This window comes from Phalacrocorax aristotelis, chromosome 15, assembly GCF_949628215.1.
Source record: "Phalacrocorax aristotelis chromosome 15, bGulAri2.1, whole genome shotgun sequence".
NCBI lineage: Eukaryota > Metazoa > Chordata > Aves > Suliformes > Phalacrocoracidae > Phalacrocorax > Phalacrocorax aristotelis.
This window is the reverse complement of record NC_134290.1, coordinates 16,637,920-16,662,967: the sequence shown is the minus strand read 5'-3', so window position 1 is coordinate 16,662,967 and position 25,048 is coordinate 16,637,920. Positions and strand designations below refer to the sequence as shown.

The following is a 25,048-nucleotide window of genomic DNA, read 5'->3' as shown; positions in this document are numbered from 1 at the left end:
GTACTGTACGGTTGAAGTCTGAGGAGAAAAAAAATTGAATTACAAAGTCCTATGTTAACTCAGGAAATCAAGCTCTTGTCCTCTCCAGTTCCCAAAGCCATGCTGAATTCTGAACGTGCAGTTCAATATCCAAAATAAAAACAACGTACTGGTGAAACTACACCCAGGAGTACTGGTATAGGCTTTCTGCAATTCCATTCTGCTACCCTAATAAAAATTGCTCTCAAAGGCTTTGTGGATGGTTTTATTTTCAGAGAGAGTTGGGGTTTAGACGACTTTGTTACATACCCTGGTGCAGTGGCATTTGTGGGTATTGGTCTGAATGGGTTTTTAATTTTAACTCACTGTTGCCTTTAAAGCTTTCATAGAAGCTCTGAAAAGCTTCCTTCCCGATCTCTGTACGTTTTACACAATTGCAAGGTTCCCTATTTAGAAGTCCTTTACTACTCTATATTTATCCCTCTATTTAAACCACTCTTGAATTTAAAAGAAAAATGGGGGTTTAACGCTGTTCATTTAAAAATATGGAATTTGCAACATTTTGTTTGTTTGTAATACAGAACTGGCGTGGGTGAGGCTGCCCTCACGTCTGCAGCGTTCAGCAGAACGGGCGTGCAGCATCCTGGGGACTGCGATCAGAGCAAATGCGTCGGTCAGAACACGGAGCAATTTAAATGTTAAAATTAAGGTTAAAGAATGTACATCAAAATATGTCACATTACCTAAAAAACTGAGATCTGGTATTAAATAACCGGTGTGTGAATGAAACAGCATCGGTCACTAGATGGCACCCGCAGGTCTCTCTGCGCTCCGGGCGTTCAGCCGCTTCCTGCAGGTCTGATCGCCCTGGCTGTTTAATTCCCTGTTATCCCACAGCAGGAACTTTGCCATCAAACACCGCTGGGCCGAGCTTCAGAAATCGAGGCGCTCCAAAAGGTAACTGCTGCTCTCGTCCGACTGGGCCGTTCGGCATAGCAGCGCGGTGGATGGGTTTCCAAAACAAACTTGTCATATGGCAAATAAATCCCGTGCCAGTAATTTAGGAAAGAACCTGGAAAATACTTTCTAAATATCCTTGATGTTTTTCATATTGGTACAGAATTAAAACTTCCTCAGATGTTTTATAGGGACGGTCAAACGGTTCCTGTTAATGATAGAAAAAGACATCCTTTCAGCACCCTGCGGGCATGTGCGGTAGGAGCGGACAGGTGAGTGGGTTTAGTTTGCTCTCCAGCTGTAACTAAAACCAAACACCTGAAGCATTACAATAGAAAAAGGCCTGAGTTTATTTTTCACTTCAAAGAATTATGATCATCTTGAAATTTTTAATATTAAAAAAACCAGTTAATGAAAAATGATTACGTTAAATCGATCACTTTTGTGCAGAAAATGAGCATGAACAATCTAAAACATTTTTTTCCCCATGTGAAAGTTATACGTGAGCGACAGGGCCACAGTTAAGAGCACGGTTAAACGTATCAGTGTTACTAAGGCTTGTTGAAGTCCAAATGCTTTGATGGCAGTAAGAAAACTGGACAAATACGGGGACGTTCTCCACTTGAAAACTTGCCCGTAGCTGTACACAGCCGTCCCATGCGTTTCTGACGCGAGGCAGCGCAGGAACAGTTGCTGGTGAGCTCTCGTGTGCAGCAGTTACTGAAATAGCAGATGGGTCAACAGTTGCTGTTCTTGCAAAGTCATCCAAAAAAAAAAAGAAAGAAAAGCCTCTGTGAAGGGGCCGTGGCTGATATTACTTTCCTACAGCGGCTTAATGCCAAGAGGCAACGCGAACAGAGAGAGCCATAACTACCGCTGGCGGAGGCTGTATGTGGACTGAGGCCGCCAACGCCAACCTGTGAAACCCGTGATCCGGCTGGTCTGGCCAGAGAAACGCTCTGAGGTAACGGGCCCCTGCGCCCGGGCCGGCGATGGGCCGGCGCGAGGGGAGGGGAAGGGGCCACGGCGGGTGCCTTAAGAATCCTGGAGGGTTCCAGGCCGCCCGTGGGCAACCTGTGCCCAGTAGTTGCTCCAAAGCAGTGCCTCCCCCCAGCATCTATCTTTTTCTTTGCAGGCGAGTCCAAAAAGAGAAATGATCAGAGCCCTCTGGGTGCTGGCGTGCTGCTTGGGCCTGCAGCAAAGCCTGCCTCTGTGCTGCTCGCCATCGCGTTGGCAGGAGCGGAGGGCTGGGCCTTGCCCGCCACGCTGCGCTGCAGTGGCGTGCGAGTGGGTGACACAGAAGAGGTTTGGCACATTCAAAGCCGATGCTGTGGCCTAAAACCTGCCAGTCAGGGCTCTGGGGCACTGCCTGTAGCTGCTCACAGGGTGCTGCTCTTCTGTGATCATCCCAGTGCCACTCCCAGCTCCTGTTGGCCATACCAAGAGGCATCACACTGGTAACAGTGGTCTGGCTTCTCGGGGCATTAGCAACTGCCTGTCTTCAGAGTACGAATCAACACGTGTATGTAGGTATATTTGATTACTCAAAGATCTTTGAATGAACAAAGCTGAATATTCCTGGTTTTGTAATGGCTCTGCAGCTCTGGCTTAATTAACGTCTGGAGTTCATGGAGGCGTTCCCAGGACTGTGAGAAATCATCTGGTCCCTCCCCGCAGCCGCCGACGGGCGGGACGCTCGGGTACCCTGGGTGGACCATCAGCTCGATCGTTACGGTCCCGCTCTGCGGCGTCAGGTGCGAGGGTGCCTTGGACACAAACTCCACGATGGCGGCGTCGATGGCGCTCCAGATGTTGCTGACAGACATGTTCTTGCCCATGGTGCTCAGGCCTATGTAAATGTCTGGCCACCTATAGCCAGAGGAGGGAACACTGATATTAATGGTAACGAGGTAGGTCTGAAAGAGTGTGTTACACTCAGGGGATTAGGAATCAAAATGTACCTAAAACTTAAGGTAGAAAAAGGCGGGGTTTGTGTGTGAACTTTAAACAAAAGTAAAAGCAGAACTACGTGCCAGTAATGCTTTGTCTTTCCTGATCGAAACCAGGACACTATCTAAAGCAGGGGTTCTTCAGTCTGACAGAAAGTCGCAGCAAAGCCCCCGTACTGCTCTTACTGCTGCATTTATGTGGGCTGTGTCACAGCACAAGCATTGTTTGGCATCTGTGAGCTTACAGGTGTGCTTTGACGGCACAAAAGGGAAGAGCAGAGCTAAACTGAGAAATAATGCTATCAAAATAACTATTGCTAGGCCAATTAAAACCTGAATAATAAACATGTCTCAGTAATAACCCTTGGCTAAGTAGAAGCAAAAAAATCACTGAAAGTAAATGGAAACCACCCTGCTAACAAATCATTCTGCTAGAATATATCAAAAAGCTGTAATAAAAGACAAAACACTGGACAGAACATCGTTACTACTCAAGAGCATACAGCTAAGAGGAAACCAGCTAGACGCTGTTTCTTCTGTGGAGTCAATGCAGTTCTTTGTTCAAGTCTGGCTACAAACCTCACTTCTAGTGTGACACGTACAAGCCCAGGGGGCAGTGTAAGTGTACGCCAGGGCAGGAGGAGGCAGTTTTTGGAAGAAACCAGGGCTGGGGTCTTCACCTGCTTGAGCAAGGAAGAGCCCAGCTGAACACTCAGCTCTGAAAGTGTTTGCAGGACTTGGAGGAAAAAAAAATTTAACTTTTGAAAGCTGTAAAGTGATTAAACTTGCGAATGCCCCGTTGCCAATGCAGTAAGCACAGCCTTGCACTCCTGTGTCATGAACGGAACGCGGGGGGCTCAGTGTGGTACCTCTTTGCACAGATGCTGAAACTGAGTTGCAGAGTTGGGTTCCCTGTGTCTTCAGCTGACGGCGCTCACCTCATTTCCCTGGGTTTCTTCATGTTATGCATTTCTTCTGTAAGAGTTTGTCCCTCCTGGCTCCCCTGACACCAGGTGTGGAGGTGGAGCGGTGCGTGCTGGGGGGAGCTCGGGCCCGGCATGGGGGTGCCACGGGGCTATAAACGTGCCGGTCCCAGGGTGGCCCCTCAAGTTCCTCCCTGCGCCCTGGAAGCTGATCACCAGAGCAGCAGCTTCTCAGAGGTAGGTGGACACCTGCCCTAAACCCACCTGCTCTCTGCTGCTGAGCTGCTCTGTGAGCCGCTGCGCCCGCCTCTCCCTTGGAAAGGGGCTGGGCGAGTACAGTCCGTGTGCTCTGGCTGGAAAGACCCCAGTGAAACGCCAGCCTGCTGCTAGTGCTCAGAGCAGCGGACTGGGGAGGTGGGGGAGAGCCAAGAAAATCATTTCTTCAGGAGACTGAGAAAGTAATGAAATCAGCCCCTAAGGACAGGTCTCAAATGCAAGGGTCTCAAAAGATGTGCATTTAATCCATAAAACAATATCTGATTTAAGCCTTTTAGAAAAGTATGTTATTGGGGGAAGGGTTGAGCTTTTTGGGTTTGGCCCCTGAGGTGCAGGATGCTGACAAGACTGATTGCTTAGAACAGCAATCACCTGCTGTGGCACTGCAAGCTCTCTGAGCTTCCTGCCTCCCCTTAACAACAAACACTTGCCTCTAATTAGTCTTTCCTGCTACTTAAAACCCTTTCCTCACTATTCCAGGGAGATGAAAAGTTATTTCTTGAAAACTTTCCCTAGGTGTTTCTTTTAAAATTCCAGTGTTAATGGAACGTGCAGTCCCAGGTGTGGGGCTAACGCTGCTTCTCGAGAAAGGCCAAGACGCACACCCTGAACAGAACAATCCCTTTCAGGTGGGAAGTGAGTCATCTCTGCTCAAACAAATCTCCCGACTAAGCCCGAGTGCCCCCAGCACTCTTCTGCTCCTTCTGAACCTCCTTGTAAGCTCCAAAGTGGAAGGAGAAAGGTGGTGTTCCATTCTGAAGATGCTGTCAGGAACTGGTAAGATTTTAATGCTTTACTACAAAAAGGATGAGTAATGCCTGTCTTACCTTATTCCATGCTTTGTAAACACATCCACTGTGTTAAAAGAGTCTTCTTCTACTCCCAGATAAAAGTCCATCAGGGACGGTGGAATCCAGTCACAGTTATGAAGGCCTGGCTCTATTGGGACACGTGTGTACTTAATCCCATATTCCTCTAACACCTCTGCAAATACGTGTCTGACCTCTGTAAGTAAAAACAGAGACACTTTAGTCCGGAATTAGACAACCAGCTCATCGTGTCCCCTGAAAGCTGTTAGCACAGAGAGGTCTTTCCTATCCATTTTTAAGAAAATATAATCCCATTTGGCCTCTCTTCTGCTGAAATTGTTTTCTTCGCCTGGATGGGAGCCCCCTTCTATACTGGAAACATTACTCCCTCAACATCCGCTGTAGATGCCTTGTCTCCCCTTCAGAGCTGAGCATTAGTCCAGCAACGCCTTCTAAGTTAGAGGCTCTGGTCCTAGAGTGCAGAGGTGACTGCGCTGTCGGGAACAGGTTCTTCTTCAAGCACAGCCAGATTTGTTGTAAGGGTACATTGCCAAGAGCAATGTCACCCAGAGGCAGCTGCATGCTGGAGTGGGGAAGTCTGGATTTTTTTGTTCATTCTACTTCCCGTCTCTGTACCACAATGACCTTATTTGCAAAACAGGGACAAAGATACTTGCCCACCTCTGTAAAGCATGCTGAGACCTGCAGACAGAGCTAGGTGTGGAAATGCAACTGACGGGATGGAGTTCTCCTCTCCTAGCACCTGGAAGAGCTACCAGCTTTCCCAAACTCGAGCATTACAGCTTAAACTGGCCAGCCTGCTACTTGCCCTGGCCTGCCTCCTTTGGTGTGGGCAGGAGCACGGAATTAGGATGCTGAGGTGAATTATCAGTCCTTGGAGGAAAAGGTGTAACCTGGGCCATTTGTGCCATTAATCCCCTTGCACTGCTACAGGAAGACCCAGGTCACCACGCAGCCCATTTGGGCCCGGGCAGGACTGTCCCCCCAGGGCCAGGTGGGAACATTCAAACTGCAATTGTAGAGCAAATATCTTACAGTGAGGTTTATTACCCAAACAGGGAGCCATGGCAAGGGGAGTCCCCTCTGAGATGACTCTCACCTACTCAGCCCTGGGAAGAAGAGGACCCCCTTCTTACCTGGAAGGACGTGGACATGCTGGTGCCCATCCATGTGAGGAGGTAGGTGACCTGTCAGCTCACGGAACAGCTCCACCTGGGCCTTTAGCTCCTGCTTCACCTGTGCAGCAGAGAAGGGGCAGAGCAAGAGCTGTGAGCAGGCTGAGATCAGGAGAGCGCAAGGGGGCTGCTGGAGACCTTGCTGGCCAGTAGTCGGGAGCTGGCCCTGCGGGGCACAAAGTGCTACGATGTTAAATGGACATGCAAAGCAGCTGGATTGCCCAGAACCTCCCCCTGGCGTGGGTCTCTATGGTACTGGTCATGTGGGTGGTGCTGATACTGGGATTTTCTAAAATACAGAGGATGTTTGAGTACCCGTTTCCCTTTAAAATGAATAGGGAAATGGGTGCTCATATCCCTGTTGATCACCTGAACACATTCATCTTTGCTCGTGGGGCAAAGCCAGCCATCTCCCTAGAGAACACAAGCCTCTCACAGGTGATGAAAAGCCTGCTGCCTACTTAGCACCTCTCTGGCATTTTCCCTTTCCTGATCTCTAGGTTCTTTGTGAGTGCCTGTTCCAATGCCTCTGCTGCCCCCTCAGATAAGTACTTAACAGGACATGAGTTCTCAAAGGCTGCAGAGCCTTTGGCAGAACTAGGTAGGCCCAGGTCCCTAAAAGCCAGCTCCAGCTGCCCAGGCAACAGAGCCAAGATTCATCTCTGAGCTTACTCAGAGCTGGGACCTGGGAAGGGGCTTCACCTGTTACATGCTGGGATAAGTGCAGGCTGATCTGTATCAGGAAAGCAAGCTGCATGGTTGTCTGTGGCTTTCTCCTACCTCTGACATATTCAGGAGACCTTTTGATAGCGCTGTTCTGAATCCCATTTTCCCATGGAAGAATCCATATTGGTTGAGCAGAGAAGAGGTTGTCTTGAGCGCCTCACATACAGGAGAGCCCTCGGAGAGGTTGGCATGCAGGCCTATTGGGATGTTGTATCTGTAACAGGAATGAGCTATCTGTTAAACTTTGCACCTCCACCTCCCTTACTGTGACCAAAGGGGGAGATTTCAGGGAAAGATCTAGACTGATCTAAAAAGTGGTGGTGTAGCCACTGGAGTACATCTTCGTATCCCTGTTCTTCTAGAAGGTAACACGGAACAACGCTGACCAGAGCAGAGTATCTCCAGGTATTAATCCTGTGCAGTCTGCCAAGGGCCAGTCTGTGAGACGCCCCCAACTCTGTCCTCGCCCTGGCTCCTGTGGAGAGAGCAGGTATCTCAGGCTAAATGCCATAAAAGCACTAAATGCTGTAACTGCATGCTACTGTTAACTCCCTGCAGCCACTAGTGACTAACAGAGAGACCTGGACCTTGCAACCCTTTTCTAAAGCACTTCATTAGTCCTTACTAGGTATTCCCTTGAGTTGTTTACCCTACTAAAGATGGTACATTTATGAGACATCCGAGTTTTACTTGACAACTTCTAAAGCTGCCCTTAAGTAGAATCCAGTCATACATAAACGGTGCCCAAGGCAGCTGTAACGGCAACAGTGTAGGCTACGAGTGTAAATACTGTCTGAGTTTAAGGGTTTCCTGGTCCAAGAGGCTGCAGCTGAAATGGCCCGCAGCGGCCAGGTTACTGTCTGCTGGTGCAGGTGATCACTCACTGAGTGACAAGGCTAGGCTGTACAAAGTAGCATCTCTCTGGCACAGAGGAAGGACTGCTGCAGGGAGGTCGGCAGTGTAAGTGTAGAGCCTTGCTAAGGAATCACAAGGGTACAATTTATTAACTAGTTGCACTCGCAACATTAAGAAAAAAAAACCGAAACAAACTACGGAGCTAGTAACTGTAGAGCTCCTCTCAGCCACAGGGCTTTGCAGAGTGCTGGCGTTTCCTTCTTGGTCTGTGCTGTGGATTCCACTATAATAAAAACAGGACCTGCAAGTGCTCAGATTTGTGCCGTGTTTCATTAGCACGTCTGGAAATCCTCAGAATCAGAGGCCAAAATGATGCTTTGGAACTTTTTCCCAGACAACCCCTGGCCTCTGGCTGACCCAGTAAGCAAATGGCAGAAGTGCAATGTTCTTTCTGTGCTGCCCAGTCTGAGTCATGGAGCAGAGTTAATTTCAAGGCAACAAGTCTGCGATGCTTTAAATCCTTCCTAGAACTTCTGCAGGGAGCTGCTAAAACTGGGCATGGCCCATCCCTGTTACAGCCCTTGTACCACAAGGAGGAAAACAAAAGCAATTGGTTTTAATTGCCATTTAGGCAAAGCGTGCAAAAACCAGCTCCTCCCCTTCTGTCTGCTGCCCTGAAGCCGACTAGTGAAGCACCAAGTTACTGGAGACAGGAGGATTGTGGATGGATTGGACCATGTTGGAGTCATTCAGCTCCTAAGGCTTTGGCCCTTGCAGGACTGAAAGACTTTTCTCCTGGCTCCTCCATGTCTTGTGCTCCAGGTGGATGGTGTATTCGGTTGCTAGATACTGCACCTTCTCAAAGACATAGATGTTATGAGTGAAGTTGTATGGACAGCTCTGTGAAACAAAACACGTCCATGTCTTTCCAGGCCACTGTGTGACTAGGGAGCTTGAACGTTTGCTTAATGGTGCAAAACAGCTTTGTGGAGCGAAAGGTCCTCTCTGGCTTTTCTGATTTGGTAATTTCTCTGCAGAGGGCCTGATTGTATTACTGATGATAAATGCTCATATGGTTTTCATACGTGGGGACCCGAGCACGACATGTGCACACTGACTCCTCGCTAACACAAGAACTAGAAGATGCTGTCATTGGGAGTGGGGGCCCTTAAGCAGGCCGCTGATGGCAGGGCAGGAGGCAGCTACAGCGCAGGAGGGGTGCTGTGGCAGGAGGGCTTCCCCTCCGTCCTGTGTCCTGCTGCGTACCCCGCATGAGCACAAAGGCGGAGGGGGAGCCTATGGGTTTGTTTTGGTTTCTTTTAGAACGCCACCCTAGATTCTTTATCATGTCTCTGGGAAGCCCTAACTGCATCAGCTGATAGTGTTATTTGTACCACAGCCACTGCTGTCTGCAAGAATAATTTGTGTGTTACCATGAATCAGCAGATGGAAGACTTTTTTCTTGAACACTCGCCTTCTCATGCGTTGTGGGAGGGCAAGAAACGAACAGCTGAGCCTCTCAGTGTTGTCTCCCAGGAGCATCGAATGAACCACCTCCAATTGTGCAATGCCCCAAATGCTTCAAGGGAGGCTATTTCCAGGAAAAGGCAAGCCCCTCCGACAGGTGTGGGACACGGAGGAGCCAAGCACTGTGCTGCGTAACATTAGAGCCACTCCTCCGCCTGAGCTGAAACCAGCCCCAGCGCGGGGGAATGTGCAGAATGTGGAAGTGCAGAGAGCTGGCCTTGTTCTCACTGTAAGGGGAGACGCTGACTGTAACTTAGAGCATGTTTCGGAGCTTTGGCTAACACCAGCTGAAGATCTTAATAGTTTTCTCTTAGAGTTAGTCCTGGCTGCTTTGACAGACTGTCCATGCTGAGGCATCCAAAGAGGAACTGCTAGTGTTTAGCGCCTCTGGGATACAGGGACTGAAACCAAAACTCAAAATGCAGCACATGAGAAACTTGTTCAGAAATATTCATCTGTGGGAGATGCACGGAAGCAGGCATGCTGGGAAAGCTGAAAGGATACGGGAAGGAGGACAACCCAGCTGGCACAGCAGGGTTCTGCTGCTAACTAGCATTCTTCTGTACCTAAATATGTGTTTTTCCCGAGCGCAGTGAGCCAGATGATGCTCCTGTTCAGCTCCAAATGTCCTGCTGCCCAGTGTTCGTTCCTAACAGTCCTGACACTGCCTGAGTACCTGAAACCCTAAGTGCAATGAGATGAAAGCATGAGCAAAACTTAAAGCATTACAGTAATTAGCTGGGTAGTACCTTGGGAGGCAGGGCTCCAGTCATGCTCCAGTCAAGACCAGAGGCTTGGGCTTTAAGACTGAACCAACAGACTTTTTTCCCCGCTGACGAAAACACCCACTGGACTAACTCTTGCTCCTGAGTGCCTCTCACCACTGACATGTAGCTTCTGCAACCAAAGAGCAATGCCAAGGCATGCTGTAGTGTAAAAAAGGCAGGGAGATAAGTCAAGTTATGGAAACATTCTGGAAGGGCCCTTTTTTCAGAGAGCAGTTAATTGTTTCTGCTACACAAACATATTGTAAAGTTGCCCTCATCTTTTTAAAGACTGTAAAGTATGTGCTGTTTTATTGGCTAGAAAGGAGAAAAAAATAAGATATACCCTTACAAAAAATGCTACAAGGGGCAATAAGGAATTCAGTCTCAAAAGATTTCTGAGTCAACAAGCCCAGCCCAGTTATCAAATGGAGAGGAAATACAATCAGCTAAACTGCTTCCTTTTCAAGTAGTTCCTTGTTTTGCCACATGAGTGCTCTGAACAAATGTCTCTGCTGAGGCAATGGGCTTTTGTGCAGTTGCAATCCCTGTTCATTCATATCCTTAGCCAGAAAGGGTCCCTGGAGACTGTTACTATACTGAGTCACTCTTTTCAAGTGCCCACCAGCTTTGCACATTTCTGAGCTTGGTGGATGAGTAACAGTGCCCTGGGCCCTGCCTGGCCACAGCATGGATGCTGTGCAGTCCCTGTGTTCCTGGGAGCAGTTGCAGTGGCTGTGGGAATTATGTGACCCCCAAGCCCAGTCACAGTTGTCTTGCTCTGGCATAAGCATGGCACTCACCCTTTTCCTTGATGGGTAAACAGATCCCACCTTCCACATCCTGTCTGTATCCTTATCCGGGAAATTACTGGTTCATCAGGTTTCAGCCCAAGTGTGACACAATTAAGAGCCTCGTGTAAATATCTGTATCTAGACAACCTGCTTCAGTAAACATCCAAGTGTCTGAAGCCAGACAAAGCAGGGCTGTGCTTTATGCAAAAAGTACACCTCTTAGTGTCTCCATGTTGGCATTTTCATACTTTCCCACCCCGCCTCAACTTTTACTCTTTGGCAGACTGTAAGATCTAACTGTCTTTCATCAAATAGCATCTTGTCTTGCTCCATTACTGCTAAGGACTTATTCCTGCAGGATGAAATACTCCAAAGCCTCTGCAGAGTTTAGAACTGGTCCTGTAACATAGCTTAGGGACATGACTTTCTTTTTAATTACATCTTTGTATCAACCGAAGCTCCTGTGTCCATGACCTTACATCAGCAAAAAGTGCTGCTGCCAGTGAAGTTAATATGATCTGGAATTCTAGTTTAAGGCCTCGGATTGGGCCCCACCCGTAATCCAAACACAGTTCAGCAATGGAACTGTCTGCCTTGTGATTAACAGTCAGATAAAAGGGTAATGGGAAAGCACAAGAGACTTCTGGATTAGTCACATGTTGACTGGGACGGTCAGAATTAAGTCACAATTTACACACACATTTTGCAATTAGTGTTGATGGGAAAGGAAGTGAAAACATAGACAGCAATTAAATGTGGTTTTGTTAGATTCTTCTGTTAAATGTACCCAGATGTTGTGGGGGCTTCAGCTCTCGTGTAGCTGATGTTCAGCATTTCAACTGCAGAAAGCCCAGGAAGACTGAGGTTGTGTTCTAAAATGTGTCAATCATCTTCTTCATCTTCAACTATTTGCATATAATCATTTGGAAAAGGGTCCTAATAGTCAGTGACAACTGAGCTGGTTGATAAAAGGGGGGAAAAACATCGCAGCAAACAATCTTGGGTCTCTGTGCTATCTCCATATTTCTAAGGAAAAATGAAGGTACCTGTTCATTTCAGGTAAGAAAATAACCCTTCCAGTCTCTGGGAAGGGCTCTGGAATAATCACCAGGAAGACTAGCTGACTTCAGGGTGAGGCCTGATAAGTAGAAAATAGAGATTATATTATATGGATAATCAGGAAGTGGCAGTCAGTCTATGCCCCATAAAGAGAAAAGTTTTGAGTTACTAAAAAAAAAACCCCACAGTGGAAGTTTCTTCTCCCGCCTGCTGTCCTGGCTATGTACTGCTCCAGCAATTGCTATCAATAGGTTTGTCATTCGGTGATGAATCAGGCCTCTGCTGAAACTCCTCTTTTGTCTGAAGTGAGCAGGTCCCATCTTTTAGGCTGGTTGTGACAGTGAACAAGAAAAGCCCAAGATCTAGCACCTAGATGTTAGGGAAGGTGTATTATTTACTGCTTGGTTGTGCTGTTTTGCAATTAGTTTGTGCTAGAGCTGGTACAAAGATCTGCTGACTACCGTCACATCTCTGCCAAGGCTTCTAATCAAAACACAGGTCAACAGATGGCATACCCAGAGGCCTACAGAATTACTGTGAAAATGAAGGGAAGAATGAAATTCCAGAGGAACTGTGTTCCTTTCCGAAGGATGCCAAGTCCTACCATTACAGGGCAGCATCATGTGCTTAAGAGGAGCTATCCTGCAAAAAAAAGTTGTCTTGTTACTAATCAGTTTTGCCTGTGTCCAATTAACTGAAGACCAGGTGAGGAGAGAGCTCAAGACCTGCAGTGACGAGCAACCACATCACAGACAGTTAATCAAGAAGCACCCAGATAATCTCCACAAGCCATAGAAACAGTCCAGCGCTCGGACAATCCTGGCACCATATGTGCAAAAGACCAAATCCCGTAACACTGGAATGCATCACAGGAAAGAACAAGCTACTTGCTTCAAGCCTCTTCTCTCAGCTGGTGACAGATCCAGTCTCCCTGCTTACACCACTGTCTAGTCAAGGCTGAAATGTCTGCTGTGGAGTTAAGCATATATGCATGTGTGTGGATATTGTGTGTGCATATATATAGTACTTGCTTAGTTGGTGTCTGTGGGGGAAGGCATCTGTGTCTAAAAAGAGTTTGTGTGAACCTTTGCAATAGAGGAACAAATATCTTAGCGGTGACACAAGCTTGTTTACACGCACGGGTTCCAGTTAAGGGCATGTGTACTAGCAGCACCTGAAGTGGGGCTTTCATTAGAAGGTGACGAACGCTTTTCCCCAAACCTGCAAGTGCTTCCCTCATGCATGGGTAGGGCTGAATACAGCTGCAGAGCCTTACACAAATGAGAACTGCAGAAACTGGGCTGTTGATCTTCAGTGCTGACAGAAGTTCCCAAAGTCACCCTGCTTATATTCTCAGAAATACATTTAAATCCATTTAATTCACATCTGCAATTCAAAACTAGCCCCCAAAAGAACGAAACTGTAGCAGCAGGTTGCAGCTTCTGCTGACGCCTGCCCTCCAACCTGGCTTTTCACACCTGTACCAGCTGTCAGCACAAGTGTCATGACCTGGATTCAAAGATGCTTTTTAAACCTCTGATTACATGGCCTACTTTCTGGCTACGGAAATGAGGCCAGGTGGATTCTATATTTAAAAGCCTGCTAAAGACCATGGCTAAAATAGCTGACAACATTACCAGAGTGTTGGGGCTTAAAGGGTTTTGGTGCCTCTGTGTCTGAGAGAAGTGCTGGCTTTTATCTCCTTGTTTTACATTCCATTTGTTTCATTTACTAACAGGATTTTAGGTATCTTAAGAGTGTTGTGTCCTTCTGCCTCTCCCCTTACTATCCCAGAGGCAGTTCCTCTCCCAGTGTTGTGTGTAATCTCTAACCCTTTTAACAGAAGACCAGTTTGCCACTAATACCACACCCTGGCTTCCTGGACCACCCAACACCAAAGAAGCTACAGGATGCAAACAACTTCCAAGGACCCCTAAAATCACAGCCAAAAGGGGGAGAGATGTTCAAGGACAGCATGACCAATGAAACTGTCCCCTGCAGTAGTTGTTTTGAAGCATAAAGTCTCAATTCCAGTGCTAGCACAGCTCCTTTACTTTTTTGCTTTATTCATTGTTTCTCAACCCTGCTGCTTTCTCTTTCAGGACATACTCCTGCTTCCAAGTGCCTGCCCACACTGGAGCTGAAGAATTAACTGGGTTTTACCTTCTAAATACAAGTAATACTTCCTGCTAAAGGATTTGCTGGGCTAGTCCATGAGGACGACACGTAGCATTTGATTTGCTACAGAGCCAACTGTGTCAGCAACCTCTGAAAAGTCTGTGAAGGAGTAAAGGTGGTAGGTACAAGGCAGGTAAAAGCTGTTGTCCCTCTCTTTATATATGCAGTTTTTACAAATGGATTTAACAAGCCAAGAATTAATAGAAATATTGAGGTGCCTTTTTAAAAGGTTTCTGGGGTGGAAAAATCAAGTTTTTCACTACCCAGATTTATAACTTTGCCCGCGCAGAATCATACCTTTCCCTGACTCTGCAGTGAACCTGGCTGACCCGGTGTTCAGCCTGGCTGAAAAGCATCAAATTAAATGAAATTTAAAGATTTGTGCTTTTATGCTCTAATAGTTTTAGGGGTAGCAGCTTGGCCTGGGTATATAGCCTCAACTTTCATCCTGATGGTGCACCTTTTAGAAGTCTGGGAAAAGGAAATCCAACAAACCAAAACTCTACTAGTCAAATTGTGTAACTGGCTTTCCATCCCAAGGGAAAAAAGTTGCAGTGCAGTGGCTAATACCAGAGAAAGAGCCATTATGGGTATGGTTGGCAGGTCATGGGTTTTACTAAGAAGGGTCTTAGTAAATATACCTGGGATCCAGTTTTCTTATACCAGCCTGGGCTATGATACAGGGTTTATGCTGGGGCTACAAAATACTAGATTTTACAGGCTTAGCTTTCCGTGGATAGCCTGTGGAGGCTGTCCACAAAAGAACTAAAGAAAGTAGCTTACCTCCTCGCCAGCTCGGCTGCATCTGCTGCAGCACTTCCGTTGACTAGAAGGGACACATTAGATACCGCACCAGCCAGGAAACAGTCCACGATGCCTTGGTTTCTCCGAGGACAATAGCCAAAGTCATCTCCAGTTACTATTAGCTTCACCTGAAGCATCCTTAGAGGTCATCCCTAGCAAAAAGGCAAAGGAGGGAAAACCGGAGCAATCGGCAGTCTGCAGATCACAGGCAAACAGGAAAAGACAGGCTCGATGGGGGTGAACCCAGTCGTGACTCAGCCCCTGACTAACTCCTCCTGCTCCACCTCAGCCTGCCGCTGTCTCGCAGCTTGCACAGTAGCCGATTGGCGTGTGGCCGCCGGGCCGTCACCGCACCTGCCTGCTCCCGCAGTGGAGCACCGGAGCCCGCCTGCCTTTGCGGGAGCCAGGGCCTGCTTGCACTTTGGATCGCTGTAGAGGAGGAGCGCGCAAGGGGTCAGGGGCTCCGTGGGCCGACTGAATCGGCTGAGGGTGCGCCGCGGATCAAAATGCTTTGCCGGCCGCACGCCCTCGCCCGCGGTGCCTGGGGAAACGGCAGCGGTGCGAAGCACCTGAGGCAGCCCCGCAGCCCTGACGCCCCGATGCCACCGATCCCCGGCCCCATCCAGCGCGGCGTACACGGGGACCTCGGAAAGGAGCGGGCTCCGGGCCTGCCCTCCCGCTGCGGCGGGGCAGAGGGGTCCCCGCCAACCCCCCCCGCCCGGGCCGGTGTGTACCCCGCGGCCGCCGCCCCGGTGGGGGGCCACGCTGGCCGCGGCGGCGGAGCTCTGCCCGCGCCGCCCCGCCGCGCATCCCGCCCCGCAGCCCCGGCGGCAGCTCACCCGCGGCGGGCCTCCCGCACAGCCCGGTGCCGCCGCAGCGCTGCCGGTGGCGGGGCGGCCCCTGGCGGCCGCGGGGCCCGGCTCGGCCCGGCCCCGTGCCCCGGCGCGGAGCCCCGTTGCCGCGGGGGCGGGCGCGTCGCTCCGGCGCCGGGCCGCGGTGCTCGTTGCGCCAAGCAGCGCAGGGAGGGGGCTTTGCTCCAGAGTCCCGCGATGAGGTTGCGCCTGCAGCTGCGGGGGGGGGGGGGGAATAACCAATTCAGTTTGTGCTCTTTGGTTGCTTCAGTGCAAAATTAACCACCCCAAGAGCCCCTCAATCTGTGACCTCCATAGTGGCCGCTTGCTGGCTTTTCCGCCGCCTCGCTTTGCTGGCAGCGCGGACTCAGTGCGAGTTCAGAGCTGCAGTTCAGGAATAACCCCGCAGCTCTTACTGCGGGACTGGGGAAGCGCAGGGAGAACAGAAGAGAGCTCCGGGAAGGGCGACTTCTAACGTGCTGTTGTTCGGTGCCAGATGTAAGCCAGTCCCCCCCAGGCTGCATGGAAATCCTGCCTGTCCTGGCATTGAACTGCTGCTTTTTCTTACTGCAGAAAAGCTATTCTTGATCTGCCAGAATGAAAGTGAAAGCACTGAGTAGCTTAGAAATGGTGAATGGGAGATACTATCAGCCTGCATTTTTTACCTGTGGAAGTTCTATCAAAGTAGAGCACTCCCCTTCTTGGTCCGTAACGTCACTCCAGAACATTCACCCACTCCTCCTACTGCAGGACAAACAACAAACTGATGTTTGGGGCAGGGAGAGAGTGGTAGTTCCGAAGGTGCTGGGGTAACAAGACCATGGATTCAGGGCAGCTGTCTTGGTGGTTGCTGCTAACCTGTCCCAGGAAGCAGGGATCACACTGCGACTAGGACCCTTGCACGGATGACGGTGACTTCCGTGCCTGAACCTGTGCTGATGTGGAGATAAGAGGGCTGGGGAAGAGAAGAAACAGCTGTTGGGCCAAGCATGGGCTTCTTGGAAGAGCAGCTGGGATGGAACAGGTTGGAAAAGGCTTCAAGGGCTCTTTCTATGGGAATAGACCGACCATCCTGCTGCTTACCTCATAGCTAAGGCAAAGTCATTTGTGCTAACTTAGCTCTTTTTCACTGCAGCCACAGTCCTGTTCTCAATTGTGGGCAGTCCTTGCATAAAGAAACCAAGGCCTTTGGGTGTTCCCTCCTTCTGCAGAACTCAATTCCTGAAAGACAGCCAGTGTACCCAAGCCCCAGAGTCAAGGCAATGATGTGCGGGCACAACCAGAGACTGGCCAGCAAAAGAAGAGCCATCAGGTTGCGGAGACAAAGCAGCACAGCTCAGCGGAGGGAATTCCACCGCTTTCACACCCAGAGCTGAGGTATGAAACATCTGTATGTGGGGGCATGAACACCTGAGTAGCCAGCGGGTTTCCATGTCTGTTTCTTCACAAGGAATCTGGGACCAGTGAATCGCGGTGGGCTGCAGCCCTGTTGATCTGTAGGCTCTCATCAGTTGCAGCCCACGTAGCAAACTGCTGCAGAACTTTGGAAGGGGAATGCTTCTGCCTCCCACTTCGGATCGCTCTGCAGCAGTAGAAATGTTTCCACTAGCCTGAGAGCACTTTGCAGGGGCAGCTAAGATTTGGATGATTGATTGTAAGAGTATTTTGATACTTTGAAGGAGGAAAATAAAAGTAGAATGGGTGGTAGCAATGCTGTTCACAGAAGAATTTGGTTCCTAGGCTGTGCTCTCCCTATAGGCCCTGAAAGGGCAGCATGGAGACTTGTGCTGTATCTAGAGTGGACGTCAGCTGTCCGACACTTTCTAGAGCTTACTCTTCTCTGGCACGTAAATGAACACTGACTACAGGAAGGCAAAGTGAGAGCCGGAGACAGCCTTCTGCCCCCTTAGCGACTCCTTTCTCATTGAAAAATTATATGGAATGAAATTCCAAACAAATCGTGATAAAATGCTCTAGAGAACTTGCCAAATCTTAATTCTAGCAACTCCCATGAGCATTTCCATCACTTAGTAGTTGTAAGCCTCCAATGCAGAAAAGTTTTTGATGCTATGTAAGGGTTTCCAGTACACTTGGCATTTCAGGGTGGATGTTTGTGCACTTGCTACTTGCTTCCCCTTCTGGGAGATGAACCTCACAGCCTGCCCACATTCCTCCAAGGCTCCATTTACTGATGAGGACTATTCCTGAACTGATTAAGTCAGCACGACTCCAAAGTAATGTCATGAATCAAAAACAAGTAGCTCCTGCCTTTGCCAATGCAAACTCTGGAGTTTTCTGCCTCTTTCTAATACTGTCAGCGCTGCTTGCCTCTGCACAGGTGACAGGCATTAACGTTAGAATCTTAGACAAAGCTTGGCTTCTCAGCCTCCTTAATCTTCGTACGTGTTTAATGCTATTAACGGTAACATCCTTCTTCAATGTTGGACGCTGTTCCTGGAGGCTTTTCTTTTCCAATTTCATTGCTGTTTATCCAGCTTTCCTTCCCGTGACTGGAAGCAAACACTCCCCAGCAAGCAAATCTTGCCACTGTGCCACATACCCCTCGGCTCCCAGCACAGTGGTTCCTCTGCAGGCTGCGTACCCCAGCTGGCTGCCAAAATAGGCCTTGCAGCCAGCCCCGCGTGGGCCGGAGGAAAGGCTCTTACAAATTCGAGCTGGAGCTGAAAGGCAAGGCAGGCTTCCTCTGGCTAGTCTCTCCTCTTCAGTGAAGACATGAGGAGAATATTGGCAGCATTTCTGGTGGAGATGCGTAAGCCAGGACATGTACTAAGCACAGGCTGCATCTTCCAGCTTAACTGAAACAAAACACAGCCCTGCTTCATCTTAGTCGCAGAAGCCAGCAGGTTCTCTGTCCATCCTCAGGTGCTTCACTGGTTTTGAGCTTGAATTTCTTTTCCTGAACTCCAAGTTATTCAGTAGCAGATTTGGAGGTTTCCTGTATTTCACAAAAGCATTTCCTAACAAGTAATGCTTCCAACAAGCTGTCTGTTGACATAAAAAATGTATTTTCTTTTTCTTATTCCCTTGGCTGCAGTGAGTTAGTTCATTTGGGATTACAATGGTAGCACAGTAGGATTTGGTTTGTCTTTTCCTTGCATGAAATTTTGTTGAAAATGTGAATTATAAAAGACATTTGAATGAGACAAAGTAAAATCCATTTTCTAAATGAAAGGACGTTAACATTTTTTTTTCTTTTCCCCAGCCTCCAAGATTTACAAAATCTTGGAAGTTCAGTGGCTTCTGTAGAAATGCTTAAATCCTTTTCATCCCTCTCCTGAGGCTGGTTTTCAGAGGAAATGAGACATTTGTGTTCATGCTGTTTGTGCCTCGTCTCAGTCTCCTCTTAGTAGCGGCTGGACGGCTTGGCCAATTCCAGCCTCCTTTGCAGCAGAGGTGGAGGTCCTGCGACACGCCGACGTGGCACCTGGCCGCAGCCCCGCAGATGATCTACACCCAGGTGTAGATCCGAGGAGCGCCGGACCGCAGGTGCCCGCGCTGCAGAATTCACAGGCGCGACCAACCGGCGGGGTGGGGGGGACGGGACAGAAAAGCGGCTGTCCTCGGTCTTTCGCGAAACCTGTGCTCCGTGGGGCCCGGGCCAGGGCGGGGGAGGAGGCCCCCGCGGGGCACAGCTCGCCGTGGGGGGGGCCGCCCCGGCCCCGGGGGCGGGTGTCCCTGTCCCGGCCCCGGGGGCTGCCGCCCCGCCCCTCCCGGCGTGCCGCGCGGCCGCCGCGCTCGCGCCGCGGCTGGGCCCCGCCCCAGGGGAGGCAGCCCGGTAGGTGGGCGCCATTTTGTGTCGCGGGGGAGGCCGTGGGCGCCGGTGCCGAGGAGAGAGGAGCCCGAAACCGAGCAGCCCGGTCCCTGCGCCCCGCCCGCCCGGCGGCCCTCCGGCGCTGCGGGCTGCCCTGCCGACGGGGCCGGTTGGCAGCAAGCGAGGGGAGGGGGGTCTCCGTGCCGGGCTGGGGCTCGGCTCCGGTGCGCAGCCGCAGGGCGAGGCAGGGGCGCGCCTGCTCCCGGCCGCTCCGCCCACGCGCGGCGTGGAGGGCGGCTGGAAGGAGCAGCCCACCGGCAGGCGTGGGTGCGCCCCGCGGCAGGGCGAGCCGGACGGACGGGCCGCCCAAACCCCAGCCGCGGGCAGGATGTGGCGGGCGGGTTCTGCCCAGGGCAGCTCTTGCAAACCCTGGGCGCCAGCGCTGTTAGCTGAGGTGAAAGCAGCAAAGAGCGCTGCTCCGAACCGATGCAAAACTAACCGTGCAATGTTGGGTAAGCACGCCGCAGTCCTGGGGTTAGTCCCCTTGTGACTTGCGATCTGCTCCATTAACGACTCCCTCCATCTTGCATCAAAAAGGGTTGAAATCCCCAATTTCTAGGGTGCATCCGAGAGTGCAGAGGCTCCCCTGCACACACCAGGTAGGCTGGCTGGGCGGTGTACCTGTCACCTTCCCTCCCCCTTTTTCCGAAGTCATCTGAATTTACACCCGCCCAAAATAAGGTCCATACCTGACAAGGTGCATGGTGCTAGCAAGGTGCCCGAAAGGGAAAACCATCATGACCTTATTAGCTTGACGCTTGCATTAAATTATGGCAAGCTGTTAAAAGTACCAAACTCAGATCCTCCCTGATGCAGACAGCCGGCTTCTGGTCTTCAGTGAGACTATGTATTGTTTATTGATAGTGAATTTTAACCCACCGTCCCATTTTTCAGAGGGTTATTTTCTCTATGCTGCGTTTCCTTCCGAGTGTCTAATGTGGAGTAAAAATTAATATTTGAATATGAAGTAAGCTACAGCATCTCTGATTTCTGAGTGGGTTTGAGATGGTGAGAAGCTTGCCTATTCCTATTCCAGATCCCTTTTTGCCTGATGTTGAGGTCTATTAAATATACAAAGATGCCTGGACAAAAAAGAGTTGGGACAGGGAGTCCTTCTACTAGACAACTAAATGATGGGTCCAGAACAGGTACCGTTTAACTGGGGGGGTTAACAGCTTAACCTAGACTACCTGATTCCATTAACTGTTTGAGTCCACGAAAACTCAGGACTTCAGTTTGCCTTCTCTGGAAGTTATTATACTAACTGGAGCTCACTTCTTGGTATTTATGATAAAGGTACCTAGAGGAAATGATCTCTAGGCAGAATAATACATTTATTGAGGCCAGAAAGGGACAGTTTTTATAAAAGTTGCGTAGATATTAAGTGGAATTTTCAGAATTACGTGAATATTTACCTGCCATTGAAACAGATAGATGTCTAGAAGTTTTTCAAATTCCATTAAGCATAAAATTATTCTAAAAGCTGTCTGAAATGATGTAACATACATTGAATTTTTACCTTCTTACGCTGAAATATAAAGCTAGTCATCAAAACTACAATTCCAATCCACGTCTACAAATTCAAAATAAGCCAAAGTATCACTCCTCTATCAGAGATGACAGAACTATTGTCTCCAAAATTTCCTGAAAGTCCACCACAAGAGGTAGAAGACTCTCTAAATCAAGCAACTGCTGAACTTTCAAGAGAAACAACAACCTCTAAAGCATCTCGTGGAGCAAATGATAGCCAGGGAGAACTACCTATTTTATCAGACATGGCAGAAGAGACTGCTGTAGAACCATGAGTATTCCTTGTGATCTCAGAAGAGTTCCTTCTACACAGAGCTAGCATTACCAATGAGAACATCGAGAACTCCTCAACAACATTCCTACACATGTAAATTAATCTGGCAGATCACTTACAGCGATTGTTGTTGTCTCCCAGCATCACTGAAAGCACCTGGAAAATCTCAGCTGACTGAATGGAAATTGACAATAATTCCTTTGGAGCTCTGAGGGTTGACCCCATCTTCTTGAAGGACTAGCATTAGTCAGGAGAGTAGTTGAGAGATGCTGACAGTTACCGGACACAGATTGCCAGGACTCTGCAGAACTTTCAAGGATGTCCTCCCTTCCTGAGAGACCAGAAACAGGAGACAGCAATAAAAAAATCATCAACTCTTCTCCCCCAGATGAAAAAATTCTTCAATTTAAAGATGTATATGTTAATACTTTTTTCTGTCAAATGTCTTCTGCTTTTTTACTTACTCTGCTTATTCTTACATTATATCTACTGAACACAAAAATCTGAATAGCTGACACTAGGTCTCTAGTCCTTAAACAGCATGGGCTAAGGGATAAGAAACTGTAATTTTATAAATTTTTGGCAAGCCATCTTTTTTGTCATTTCAATTTCTCCCTGGGTAACAGTATTTTATTGTTATTACTACTGTTTGCTATGTGTATTATGCTTAGGGGTCACAGATAGAAGACCTCTGCTGTAGGACATGCCAATAGATACAAATGTTTGATCTGAAGTGAGGTTTATAACCATCAGTTCATCAGTGTGGGGTGAAAAGAGGAGACAGAAAGAACCACAGACTGTTTATAGCCCTGGTTCTCTACTGTTAGTCCCTTGACTTCAGTACAGTTCATCCTTATTGATATCAGAGAAAGGACCAGATGCAGAGAAAAGTCAATGGAAGAGCTCCTGTGGACTTATTTTTGTATCAGGTACTAACATCTTCAGAACTGTGCCCTATATATTTTGCCTAAGGTTAGTGACAATCTGAGAACAAATCTAGGCAATGTTACTGCAGCGTTCTCCATAAATCAAGGGCTGTCTATACCCAAAGACACACCAGTGGGTTTTTTGGGTGTAGAACAAGCCCAGGTGTTGCCTGCTATGCTGTCAGTCACTGCTTTTGTCATGCGAAGCAAACTGAAAGCTTAAAGCATGTCTAGAAAATGCCAAAATAAAACTAAGGAAAATTCTTATCTATAATATGTTGCTTTGGGCCAGCATATGCTCTCTGAAATTTTATTGTACCACAGATTTCTCATTCCTGTATGCTAAAAGCATTTGGCACTGCCAAATCCTCTAAAACCTGTTTTTCAGGGAGGGCCAGGCTATACCTACAGGTGCACCTGAGTAGAAATGGTAGGCATTTTCAAAATCCTTGAAAACCAAGTGTGCAGGACTACAGGGTTAAGTGATTGAAGGCAGAAGACATTTTAGTTACATTTTACATTCTTCCCTTTCACAGCACTGTTGAATTACTTTATTTGTGAGCATAAACATGAATTATAATGAGATTCCTATCAAAAAAGCTGATGTTTCCGTTACCAGTGCGCACCATCACGTAACTTCTGAGGCAAGTTTACCTGTAGCTTACAGCAGTCTACAAGAAACAATAGTGGGCCCTGTAGCAATGAGGTGGCTGTTAATTGCCACGGGTGTTTGGCATTGATGGGGTTCTTTGTTGGCAACCGTTCTAACCCAATTATGTTTCTAAAGTAGGACTGAAAAGCATTGTAGGGAGCACCATGTAAATGGCTCTAAATGCACTGAGACTGAGCGACCTCCCAGAAAGATAGACAGGTGCCAGCTAAAGCCCCATATGATTGATTTTCCACGGCTAACATGGCAACCACAGACATCTGGGTTTGCCCCATTTATAACAGCAGCAGCAAATGCGAGCTGTTGTTTTAGTTAGAACAGCAAGGCTTCTTAGAATGACATAGAAGTATGGCATTTGACTATCAATGGGTGTTCTTTTGCTTTTCTATGAGCAGACATTTATACTTCTGGCACTAGGAAATGAGTTTTTAGTCCTCAGAAAAACACAGAGTCTGTGTGTGTATATGTGTGTGTGTATGTAACTGAGTTTAGCACTTGGGCTTGTTTTAATGCAGGCCTGACATTTAAGTATGAGATTTTTCTTAGTTGTAGGTATAGCTATATAAAATGGGCCAAAGCCAGCATAAAGAAAAATGAGCATTCAATTGAGGGGGATCACATGGGGAGGAAAAAGCCTTGCAGATCCAGGACTGGTGGAAGAGATAGTGAGTCAGCTGCACATCTCATGATGCTTCCACCAGCCAGCAACACCAGTGCACGTTCTAAATCGTCTGTAAGAGAAAGTGCAACGTTGCAGTTCTTTGCTGTTGCACACAGAGGATACCGTTGTTACAGTCTTCAGTCCCAAGGCAGGTGCCCTTCTACCCTTTCCTTGCTGCTAGGAAGGACAAAAGCTTTTCCTCTATTAAATTACTTTGTATTGCTGGGAGTGTTACACAGGACTCACACCAGACTGTGATGTGATAGATGGGTCAATCCAATGAGCAGTTTTGGAGGCAAAAGCTAATGGACTATGTAGGAGATCCTGTGTCCTTTGTCCATGGTTGCTTCCTATTGATAAGAGACTTTTTTTTTTTTTGGTGGGGGGGAGAGAGAGGGTTTTCTTCAGTCTGCAAAACTATGCAATGAAGGACAGTATGTATGTTACCTTATGCAGCTGTCTTTTATACAGAATAGAGCTTAATAATGTCTTTTTGTTAGAAGAATTTCGCCAAAGGGACTGCATCACAGAAGGGGAACTTCCAGATCCAAAAGCAAAGGCGTGATCGCTACAGCTTAATGATACAGCAACCACTGTTAGTTCTTTGTATAGTATTTATGCCCTATAGTAGCAGCTCTAACATAATCCAGAAGTGACTGGACCAGTGGTATATTGACATGCAAGACAGTTCGCTACCATGATTTTCCTTTGGTGTTCAATATTATGTCACATTTGTCTGTAAATCCCCCAAATTGGGACATATTTACACAATCTAAGAGCTAGACCGTAGGAAGGAGCAGCCCTAAATGTGCCACCTCCCAGCTCTGAGCTGGAAGTGGCCTGAATGCAACATGCGTGTGGGTGATTGACCTATTTGTGCCCATTCCGGCTCCCCGAGGCTGTTCCTAGGCCACTACCTATACCTGGGCTAACAACCTCAGAGCTGGTTTATGTCTGACAGTGCTCCCACTGTGAAGACACCTGTTCATCCCAGGCCGTGATGATTGTGGCTTTACCAGTCCCACTTGCAGCATGCTTTCTCCCACGGCCCTGAGCAGTCAGTCAGACTGACCCGGCAGTATTTTCCTTACCACCCAGACCACACGTTAGATGAGAGGGCTGCTGCAACAAACCTGGCCTGCTCTCCTCCGGCATAAAGCACCTCGCAGCGAGAGGGAACTCCCAGTGAGAGAAGCACGAGGATTCCTGTCAGCGCGGCCCCGCGGCCGCACAGGGCTATCGCCCGCCGGAGGCCGCGGCAGCCGGCGGCGGCAACGCTTCGGGCCGGGGGCTCGGCCTAGACCGGGGGGCCGCCCGGGGGCGGGGGCACGGCCCAGACCGGGGCGGGCCGCCCGGGGGCGGGGCGCTGGCCCGGCCCAGAGCGCGGACCCGCCCGGGGCGTCGCTGAGGTAAAAGCGCCGCGGCGCTCCTCCGCGTCCTTTCCTGGGAGGCGCCACGCTGCTTGCTCTGATTGGTCACTCTTTTCCCTTGGCCCAATGAGCTCCTCC

The 25,048-nt window shown here is 48.8% G+C and overlaps 1 protein-coding gene and 1 long non-coding RNA gene across 4 annotated transcripts; one reads left to right on the top strand and one right to left on the bottom strand.

Annotated features, from left to right (window-relative positions):
- Positions 1 to 1,311: 1,311 nt before the first annotated feature.
- YDJC (YdjC chitooligosaccharide deacetylase homolog) lies at positions 1,312 to 24,959 on the bottom strand. 3 transcript variants are annotated; one of them, XM_075110384.1, is made up of 7 exons: positions 24,674 to 24,959; positions 21,403 to 21,614; positions 14,776 to 14,948; positions 6,870 to 7,029; positions 6,051 to 6,150; positions 4,912 to 5,089; positions 1,312 to 2,805 (listed from the first exon to the last, which is right to left on the bottom strand). In XM_075110384.1, exons 3-7 carry the CDS (start codon positions 14,931 to 14,933, stop codon positions 2,481 to 2,483), a joined length of 921 nt encoding a protein of 306 aa, XP_074966485.1. In that variant the 5' UTR covers positions 14,934 to 14,948; positions 21,403 to 21,614; positions 24,674 to 24,959; the 3' UTR covers positions 1,312 to 2,480. The 3 variants fall into 3 exon arrangements, with proteins under 3 accessions (XP_074966485.1, XP_074966487.1, XP_074966488.1); XM_075110386.1 differs by lacking the exons at positions 21,403 to 21,614; positions 24,674 to 24,959 and adding an exon at positions 16,313 to 16,389; XM_075110387.1 differs by lacking the exons at positions 21,403 to 21,614; positions 24,674 to 24,959 and adding an exon at positions 15,636 to 15,750.
- LOC142064881 (uncharacterized) lies at positions 16,533 to 22,483 on the top strand. The gene is made up of 3 exons (XR_012663227.1): positions 16,533 to 16,671; positions 16,783 to 19,154; positions 20,516 to 22,483. It is a non-coding gene; the product is annotated as an uncharacterized LOC142064881 (long non-coding RNA).
- Positions 24,960 to 25,048: the final 89 nt, after the last annotated feature.